Source organism: Desmodus rotundus, chromosome 1 (genome assembly GCF_022682495.2).
Source record: "Desmodus rotundus isolate HL8 chromosome 1, HLdesRot8A.1, whole genome shotgun sequence".
Taxonomy (NCBI): domain Eukaryota; kingdom Metazoa; phylum Chordata; class Mammalia; order Chiroptera; family Phyllostomidae; genus Desmodus; species Desmodus rotundus.
The window spans coordinates 1,686,716-1,696,366 of record NC_071387.1 but is presented as its reverse complement, the minus strand read 5'-3'; the positions used below and the strand labels follow the sequence as shown (position 1 = coordinate 1,696,366).

Here is a 9,651-nt window from a genome sequence, read left to right as displayed (position 1 = left end):
TGGGGCCCCCACCAAAGGCTCCACCCCCCGACCCCAGCCTGTTCCTGAGGGGCACCGAGCCCAGGCGCAGGAGGGTGGCACGCAGTGGTTCCCGGTTCCCAGAGTGTGGTAGACAGAGCAGCCCCCCAAGAGGGGGCCTCTCCCGAGAGCCCCTGTCTGGGAAGGCGGCCCACCTCCCCTCGCACCTGCGGGCCTCCTGGGGGCTGTCACTTCCAGGAGAAGGCAGCAGAGCCACGTGGGCAGGGCTTCCAGAGCAGGGGCTGGCCTTGGCACCAGGACTGAGAGGGAGGATCTGAGGCCAAGCAGACCAGAGCCCTGCAGGGGGTTACACTGGGTGGGGCGGAACCCCCGAGGGGCGCAGGGCAGGGGTGGCGGGAGAAGCGGAAACAACGACAATGCAAAGAGAAAACTGAGGTGTGGGGGCGGCCGTCCTCCCTGCAGCCTTGAGGTGGCCCCAAAACCTGGCACAGAAGTCGGCTCCTGTGCTGGGACTGGCTTGGGGCAGAGCTGGGAGTCATCTTTGGAAAAGGGGCTGCTGGCCCTCCACTGTGAAGGAAGAGACGCCTGCTGGCCCCGAGACCCTCAGCTTCCCAGGGCGGGGGGGCGGGAATCCTCTGGGACAAAACACCGACCCCTCACCCATCTCTCCGCAAACCCCGATCGTGGGTGGGGCCACGCTGGCGGGGGTGGGGGGCAGCACTCCCAACAGGAGAGCCGCGAGGGAGATAGGAAACCCTGGACAACGGTGACCCACACAAAGCCACCCTTCCGGCATGCCGCAGCTCCGGGGACAGGGGCCTGCGACCCCGGGGGCTGCCCTGGGAGCGGACGGGCCTGGCTGGGGGCACACCAGTCCTTGCCACTCGGGCTGCCGCCCTGGGAAGCCACTCCCTGCTGGGTCCAAAGACAAGCAGTATTGAAAATAACGAGGGTGGCAACATATCTCTTAGGCTTAGCAGTGACAGGCTGCGCCCCAAAGTCCAAACAGGCCAGGCAGAGAAGGGGCAGGGACGGGCTCGCCGAGGACAGCAGCTGGCGGCCGGACGCCAAGGGCCTAAGTCATTTGGTGTGGGGCCTCCAGCATCTCCATGAGGAAGGTGTCGATGGGCGTGTCCCCGATGAGCTTGAAGAAGAAGAGATGCTCCAGGCACTTGAGGCCGATGGAGCGCAGGGCGGGCAGGCGGAGCAGCAGCTTGGCGAACCTGCGGGAGCGAAGTGGGAGCTGGACGTGAGCTCAGCAGCGGCCCTGGCCCTGCCCTGGGCCCAGCTTGTGCGGAGCCTTAGAAGAGAAAGGAGGGCCCCTCGGGCAGCGGAGACAGAGTGGGGCAGGGCCTGGCGATGGAGCCACGGTGGGCACGGAGACCTGGAGAGAAGGCCCGAGGGCGGCCATCCGGCAGCAAGGGCCAGTGGCAAGACGGTGGCCAGGCTGCCAAGGGCTCTGTGGAGAAGCTGACGTGCATGGGCCATCCCCACGGGCAATGGGGAGCCACAGCAGGGCTGTGCCCAGTGGGGAGAGCTGGCGATCAGCAGGACCACTGGCGGCAGCGGGGTGACCGAAGGTGGAGCTGGCCCCGAGCCTGGGGAGAGGTCTGGGCCGAGCAAGCCCCGCCCTGCGCCCCACTCCAGGCCAGGCCAGCCCTTCCCCCCGAGACAGCTCTACTGGAGCCGGGCCCACGCCCAGACGCCCCTGAGTCCCTGCCCTAGGAGGGCAAATGTCGGGCTCGGCCAGATAGCCAGTGTCCCTTCCAGGGACGCCTCCATCCGCCCCAGGCCCCTGTACATGCAGTCCGGGCCTCTCCTCTCGGATCCTCGAGGGGCTGCAGGGGCCTCACAGCTTGCTAACAATGCCTGTGTTTGGGGGGTGCAAGCCCTGTGGTGGGCTGCCACGCAACCCGCATTTTCTAGGCAAAAACGCAGCCCGCAGCCTGGACAGGGGCCAGAGCTCGAGCTGTTTCTGCTGAGCTGGCACGATGCTGCGGCGGGGAGCCAGGAAAAACAAGCAGGCCCGCCGCTCCAGCCCGTCCCCGGTCCTCCATCCGGGAAGTTGCTCTTTAAACCAAACCAGATGAGAGCCCGGCAGCTGGCCACCGTTAACCGTGTGTGCGCCAGTCTGTGTGCGCCGGCTGGTGGGCTGGCGGGGGGAGGCCACTGTCCTGGACCCCCACCAGGAGGTACCCTTTTCCAGGGATGGGGTATAATCATTGAGCTGGCTCCCTTCTCCTGACACCCACTGGGCCCCAGCCCAGTCAGGCGGGCAGAGGCAAGCTCTGCTCTGGGACCACATCACGTCTCCACTCTGCATGTGTTTACAAAGCACCTACTATGCGCTAGCACCCATCCCTCGCTGGGGGTGAGCGCCAAGGCCCTGCCTCCAGTGTTCCCCTCAGGGGTGGGGGAAGCACAACCTTCTTTGCTCCCTCACAAAGACAAGCACCTACTGTGTGCCAGCACGGGGCCCTTCTGTCCAGTGGGGCTGCAGGGAAGTGTGCGAGCATGTTTGCACTGGGGCCAGGAGAGCACCCGTCCTCTCTTGGGCATGCCAGGAGGGTGCCGCCTTCTCAGCACACAGAAGGGCCTGAGGCGCCAGCCAGCGGCACTCTGGCCCGGGGTGGAGGGCGGGCTGGACACGAGAGTGCGAGGCCCGCGCCCTGCGGGCGGCGGCCGGGCTCACCTCCCCGGCTGCTCCGGGTACTTGTGTTTGCAGTACGCCTCCAGGGACGCGTAGACCTTCTCCCGCAAGGCCTCCACCTCGGCCGGGTTCGAGAGTCCCTTGGAGTCTGCGAGGAAGAAGGGCCGAAGGTCATCGCCCCTCCCCCGGGAAGCCACAGGGACCTGTGTGGCTCCGAGAAGTCCCCCTCCACGCAGCACCTCAGGCGGGGACAGGCTGGTCCCACGGGACCAAGGGCAGGGCCACCCATCAGTGACACAGCGTGGACTGTCTGGGCTCCAGACCCTCGGCACTGCAAGCTCCGGGGAGCCTGTCCCCTCTGGACCCCAGGATTCCGGGACAAAGCCAGCTGGATGCCTCACCAAACCCCTAAGGGCGAGTGTGGCCGGTGGAGCCCCGCCGCACAGGGGGACCCTCACAAGGGCTGGGGCAGCGCGTGCAGGGGAAGGCCGGCCGTACCCGGGTTGAAGAGGACGATGGCGCGCAGGCAGCCCAGCTCCGTCTTGTCCATGTGCATGTCCCGCATCTTGGACACGAGCTCGGTCAGGACCCTGCGAACACCGAGGGCCACGTCAGGCTGTGCTCCTCGTTGGGCCCCAGAAGTCGTGCAGAACTCAGCGAGCCAGGTGTGGCCCCGCAGGGCAGCTGAGAAGAGCCAGGCCAACCCACAGAACTGCCCTGACAGGGCCTCGCCAGGCCTGGCCCCTGCAGTCCCCGGGAGGCGGCTCCCAGCAGAGGCCTGGGAGAGGGTCTGCACGTGGGACTTCACCCCGGAACCTGCAGACTCAGGCAGCTCGTGACAGCCCAGCCGAGAAGAGTCAGGGACCCTAGACCCCGAGCGGCAGGGGGCCCTCCCAGCCCGGCCCACTGCAGCGGGCTGGCGCAGGCGTGGCCCACGCCGCCCCCCCCCCCCCCCGGGAGGCGTCAGGGTCCCAGCTGCGAAGAACCGCGGCCACAGCACGAGCTGCTTCTGCTGTTCAGAAAGCGCAGCTTTCCCGCCCGCGCACAGAGCTTCAGAGAAAAGCGGGAAGGAAAGGGACCACAGCACGAACTGCAGGTGCGAAGGCCCCAGGGCCCAACTCAGGAAGGGCTTCGCCTCCACCCCGCACCTCCCTCCACGTCCCACGCTGGAAACCTGCGCACACAGGGCCCAAGCCACGAGGCCGGGCGCGCAGGCAGAGCTGCCGCCCCACCTGTCGAAGATGGCACCCACGCCCGCGCTGTGGGCGCTGCTCCGGTGCACGTGCAGCCCGGTGGCCAGCAGGATCCCATCCTTCACGGCGATGGACCGGTGGGAGAAGGAGGCGATGAGCAGCTCGTTCCAGCCTGGAGGGGCACAGGGCTCAGTGGCTGGCCCCCCGCCGCCCCCCCACCGCCCCTGCAAAGGCAGTGTGCGGTGGCAATGAGCGCCCCCCCCCAAGGGGACTCAAGCCAGGGTTCCCAAAGTGGACTCCGTGGAACCCTGCCCCACAAACGTGCCCCAGAGGAGTGGCTCCTGAGCCCCTACATCTGGGCACCAGCACTTCCACGGTGCACCCGGGCGTTCCCAGACTCGGCAGCCCGGGGGGAGTCCTCCTGCAAGAGCAGGCTGCTGGCACCTCAGAGCACCCGGGACAGCTCCCCTGCCCTCCTGGGGCGGCCATCAACAGCGGCCGCTGTTCTGGGCCCAGCAGCAGACTCTCAGAGGTCAGCGTGTGCCACGTGGAACCCCCCACACCAGTACACAAGCCCCGGGACAGGAACAAGGCAGGTGAGAGCCTCAGGCCGCCTCGGCGCCCGGTTACTCGAGCTGAGAAGCCAGAGCAGGCACCGGGGGTTAAAAAGGTGCAGAAAGACAACTTAAGGCAGCTCTGCACCCAGCTATTTCCACGGCTCCTATCACCAGGGCACACGAAGCCACCGTCAGTACCGGCAGCCACAGTACAGGCCCCAACCACCCCTCCCGGGCGCTCAGAAGGTTCCTGGCGGGCTGTCTCAGGGATTACCCCACACAATCCTGACCAGCGGCCCACCGAGCCGGAATAGGCCCCATTTCACAGAGGGGGGGGACAGCGACCCCCAGGAGGGCCGCCCACCTGCCTGCCAGGCTGGCCACTCACCCGCCCGCAGCAGGATGACCTGGTCGTCCAGCGGCAGCTCCGAGAAGTGCGGGATGCGCTTGGCCCACTCCACCAGAGTGAAGAGCTGCTTGTCCGCCGCTTGGCAGATGTTGGTGACAGGGTCATTGGGCTGGGGGGGACGGAGGGACCGTGGTGAGGACACACTCCGCCCAGACCAGGCCCTGCTCTCCCGTGTGGGCTGAGTGTGCCCCCAAAGATGCCCACGTCCTGGTCCCCAGGCCTGGGACCTCACACGGCCAAAGGGACACTGAGGACATGATCGAGTTCAGGGGGCTGAGACGGGAGGTGACCCTGTGTGATGCGGGGGTCCCACATCATCAAGGGGTTCTCAGAGAGGGAGGCAGGAGGTCAGAGTCGGGGGACACACAGGGACAGAGCAGAGGTAGGAGGGGAGAGGGCCCGGCTGCTATAAAGCTGGAGGGAGGGGCCTGAGTTGCAGCGTGAGGCCTGTAGTCCTGGGGGAGCTGGGCGGGGGTGTGCCCCCAAACGGGAACCAGCCCAGCCAACAGACCGGCGGGACTCCGCGGGGCTGCGTTCAGACTCTGGCCGTGGGAAGGGAAAGACAGTAAGATCTGTGTTGCTTAAAGCCCTCAGTTCGTGGTCATTTGCTAGAGCAGCCACAGGAAGACCATCTGACCGTGAGTCTTCCCGTCCCACCGCAGGGGGCAGGTGCCAGGTGACCTGTGTCACAGACGAGGAAGCGAGACACAGCTGGGGGCTGGGGCGTGCGGGACTCTGAAGCACCGTGGCCCGGCCGGAGGGCACTTCTGGCCCCCCCGCCCCCCGCTGTCTCTTCCGACCAGGCTCAGAGGTGGCACAGAGAGGCGGAGAGGCAGCAGAGGCCCTTCCAGAAAGCCCCGGCCAACAGCCCGCCCACCCCGGGCCCTCAAGTGGCCCAGACAGACCAGCCCAGGGAGCAGGCCAGGACTCAAAGGTGGGTGCACAGGTGCCTGTGCACCTGCGGTGGGTGAGGACGGGCTGTGGGGGCAGGAGGTCCAGGCTGGGCCTGGCCCGGGGGGGAGGGCCCAGGAGGGGCTCCAGCTTCATCGTCTGTGTGGCCTCCGGCAAACACCAAACTCCTCTGAGCCCCGACTGTCAGACAAATGGGCCTCCCTGTGCCCAAGTGGAAAGGACCGTCCCTTCCCGGGGGATGGACAGCAGGACCCCAGGCAGAGGCTGGACGCTCCCCCAGGGCTCTAGAGCCACCAGCTGGGCCTCCTGGGCCTCCCGGGGCCGCCCGCCCGCTGGAAGGGGCCTAAGGAGCATCTGGCAGGGGGACCCACAGGGAGCCGCAGCGCAAGGTCAGACGGAGGAGGTGGGCGCGCGGGGCGGTGGGATCCTGGGAGACCCCCCACCGCAAGACGCCCGGCCCCCGATCTGTCTGCACCTCCACCACCGACCTCTGAAGCCAACGGGAGGTCAGGTGCCAGATGGATTTCCAAATAACGTACTTACTTGGCAAAAATTAAAAGTTGGCAGCCCTTTCTCGATCTCCCAGGTTTTGGCGGTTTTTTTTGAGATTCTGCTCAATCATGAAATCCTCACAGCTGGCCTCCCACCCACCACTGGGACTGGAGAGGGGGACCGAGGGTGGGGCGGGGCCGCACTGCCCAGGGTCATGGGGTTGCGGCTGGCGCCCCATCAAAGAGTTCAGGAAGCGGGGGCCTCAGCCTGCTGGAGCCTCATGAGCAGACAGGAGGGGACCCCCACTCTTAGATGGGGGTGACGGCCATGTGTGAGCACCCACCCATAGGAAGGGGTCACTGCCCCTGACCAAAGACTGGCAGGCCTAGTGGCAGGGGAGGACGCACTGGCCACGCATACCGCCACGTGACCACCACGTGCTCCGAGCTGTGAAGGGGGCGAGGGCCAAACCCACCTTGGCAGGGGGCCGAGGGGAACCCCAGAAAAAGGGGCTCCCTGCAGAAGTCTGAGGAGCTGGTAGGGGCAGCTCGTGCAAAGGCCCCGGGCTTGGGGCGGGGGGAGGTGCAGGCTGCGCTGGGCCACCGAGCTGGGGTGAGCTCAGGGTCGCCGCAGAGCTCTGGTCCCAGCCCCAAACCCCCGTGGGAGACAGAGGAAGCCTAGACAGGACGCTGTCCCCAAGCCCGTGGCAGGCACAGGCCCCCGACACCCACCCGGACAATGGGCAGGAGACAACACAAGGCCCGAAGTGCCAAGTCCTGCCTTTGATCCCAGGGGCCCGACAGCCACTCGCCCCACCGGGACACGGCCGCTTGCCTCTTCAGTGGGCCCCGGGGGCTCACGGGGCCCATGCTCCCCAAAGCTGCACCCGGCGGGGGGCGCGTGGGCGGGGGGCTGCATGGGTGGGCGGCACTCACCGAGTTGGGGTTCAGCCCCATGTTGGCCTCGACGTACGTCTCGGTCTTGGGCTCCACGGCCAGCTCGGCCTCCAGGATCTTCTCCACCGGCATGTCCTCGCTGGCGCCACTCGTGGACTCCACCTCGCTCTCGTTCCGGTCCTTGCCCCGCTGCCGCTCCTCCTGCACAGCTGAGACACGGAGAGCCCGCCCGCCGCTCACTGGCCCGTTCAACAGGTGAGCACGTAGCACCCACCCGGGTCGGGCACCGCCAGGGCAGACCAGCTCTCACGGAGCAGGCGGCTCAGCAGGGATCCCAACATGGACAGAGAAGAGCTGGGATGGGCCATGGACACAGGCAAAGCCTGGATGGCTTCCCGGAGGAAGGGGCAATGAGACCAAAGGAGCAGGAAAACCAGGGACAGATGCTGAGGTCAGAGCAGGGACTGGACAGATGGGGAGCCAGGAGGTGGCTGGGCGCTGGGGGCCCAGAAAGGGAAGCCAATCGGAAGAGGCGGAGAATAAGGGGTTTACTTCAACTCTTGTTGCCCAAAAGACCCACGTGGCAGAGAAGCCGCACTGGGGGTGTGAAGACCTCCGGCCTGAGAGCATGCACAGCTCAAGCCGCCCAAGAGGGGCCAGGACCCCCCGAAGTCGCCCGCAGGCCCCAAACAAGCACGAGGACCCAGAGCCAGGCCATCCACCCCACGGAGAGCCCCCGGGGGGCTCCCGGGGCTCTCCACAGCCGCCTGGGCTGGCTCCCACGTCTCCCCCCTCCCCTCTGGAGGGGGACCCCAAGGATCTGAAATGGTGAGGAGAGGAGCAGGCAGAGAAGCCATGGCCTGGGACGGGGCAGGAGGGGCTCTGTACACGCACGTATGATGTCATGCATGACGGCATGAGCCAGCCGGCGTGTCAGGCCGAGGCTCCCAGGGCTCCCCAGACTCGGTGTGTGGCCAGAGCAGGACCGGGACAGGGTCCACCCCGGGCCCACCTGAGCCCTCCCTCCTGTGGTCCTGCTGAGCGAGAGCAGGCTCGTGGGGCCTCCTTGGGCCGGCTGCTCAGCCCCCACCCCGCTGAGGGAGCTTGGGCAAGGCGGCTTGCAGAGCGCTGCACGGAAACTCCTCTGCACGGGCCCCCCCCCCCCCCCCCCCCCCCCCCGCATCGCTCAAGCCCAGGCCACAGACCCCTGGGGAAGGCTGGGACAGGCAGAGCAGGGCCCACCGCCTGGGGCTGCACCCCCACCCACGAGGCTCCCAGTGGGAGATGGAGACATTCCTGAGCTGCAGAGCCCCTAGGCCCGGGACCCCGCAGCAACCCAGTAGCAGGGCGGCTCACCCCGGCAGGAAGTGCCAGGGCTGGGGGCACAGGGAGGGCGCTGCTGCTGCTGCCCTTAGAAACAGGTCGGTTGCACACTCCTTCTTGCCCTGGGGCGGGAGGGCTCCCGGATCCTGCCGCAGGTCCCCCAGGCCTGGTGGGTCCCAGAGCTGTTACAGGCCCCGTTAGCACCTCCCCACCACCCAGAGCCAAGGGCTTCTCGCCCATCCCCCACGATCGGCTGGGATCCATCTGTGCGCCTCTCCAGGGCCACAGGGCTCCGAGGCCAGGCCCTGCGTCCTCCCCTCGCCTATGCAGACCTGCCCCCAGGCCAGGGTGAGACTCAGGGATGGGCTGGCCAACACCAGCAAGAGGCGCCAGCTGGGCCAAGGAGCCAGGCAGGGAACCTCGAGTCCAAGCGAGTGCGAGCCTGACTCTTCCGGAAAGTCTGACGGCAGGCGGGCTGGGCGGGGAGCTCACGCTGGCAGGCAGGTGGCAAGGAACCAGTGGGACTTCGGAGGCCGGCTGGACCCCAGCCCCTCCATGGGGAAGGGGCGTGGTTCCGGGTCACCCTCTCAGCCACAACGAACGGTCACAAGCCAGCAGAGCCGACCAAGCAGGAGGCAGCTGCATGAACTAACTGGGCCACGGTCCAGGGCGACAAGGACCCGGAACCCAGGCTCCCTGAGGAGGGGCCCCCAAAGTCCACCTCCTGGACAGGATTCTCAACCCCCAGGGGCAGGACACAGCTACGAAGCACACAGTTTAGCTTGACCACTTCCTCTCACCAGGTGGGGAAACTGAGGCTCAGCCAGCCAACGGGGCGTGGCTGAGCTCTCAGGACTGTGGGCAGCTCAGGGCGGCAGGCTCCGGGCCAGGCAGGGCCCAGGTCCCAGACCCTGCTCTACCCCTAACAGCGTGGTGGCCCCAGCAAGTCCCTAGCCTCCCTGGTCCCCAGCGTCCTCAGTCCTATACCGAGAGCAACGGCCTTCGGGCCGGGCCCCCGAGGCCTGGGCTCGCACACGCACGTGCACACACACACCAGACGCTGCTGTTTCCCCACCCCAGTCCCTTGGAGTCTGGAGCCGGGGTGCAGGAAACGGGGAGAGGCCTTCCTGGGGGAGGAAGCAGAGAGGCAGGGCAGCAGTGGGGCCTCTCCAGCCTGGGCCAGTGGCACCCCCGGTGGGAGCCAGGTCTCCCCTCTTGGACTGGGAACCCCCAGCCAGGG

General features: G+C 67.3%; 1 protein-coding gene across 4 annotated transcripts in view; it reads right to left on the bottom strand.

The window, feature by feature from the left end:
• Positions 1-927: 927 nt before the first annotated feature.
• Positions 928-9,651, bottom strand: part of RXRA (retinoid X receptor alpha) — a 77,369-nt gene continuing 68,645 nt past the window's right edge. For all 4 annotated transcript variants that reach the window (XM_053919079.1, XM_053919075.2, XM_053919072.2 and 1 more), the window contains exons 5-10: positions 7,128-7,297; positions 4,768-4,897; positions 3,862-3,994; positions 3,128-3,219; positions 2,672-2,777; positions 928-1,202 (exon numbers count right to left, since the gene is read on the bottom strand). In XM_053919079.1, coding sequence (XP_053775054.1) covers positions 1,055-1,202; positions 2,672-2,777; positions 3,128-3,219; positions 3,862-3,994; positions 4,768-4,897; positions 7,128-7,297 — 779 coding nt within the window. In that variant the 3' untranslated portion in view covers positions 928-1,054. The remainder of the gene's footprint in view (positions 1,203-2,671; positions 2,778-3,127; positions 3,220-3,861; positions 3,995-4,767; positions 4,898-7,127; positions 7,298-9,651) is intronic.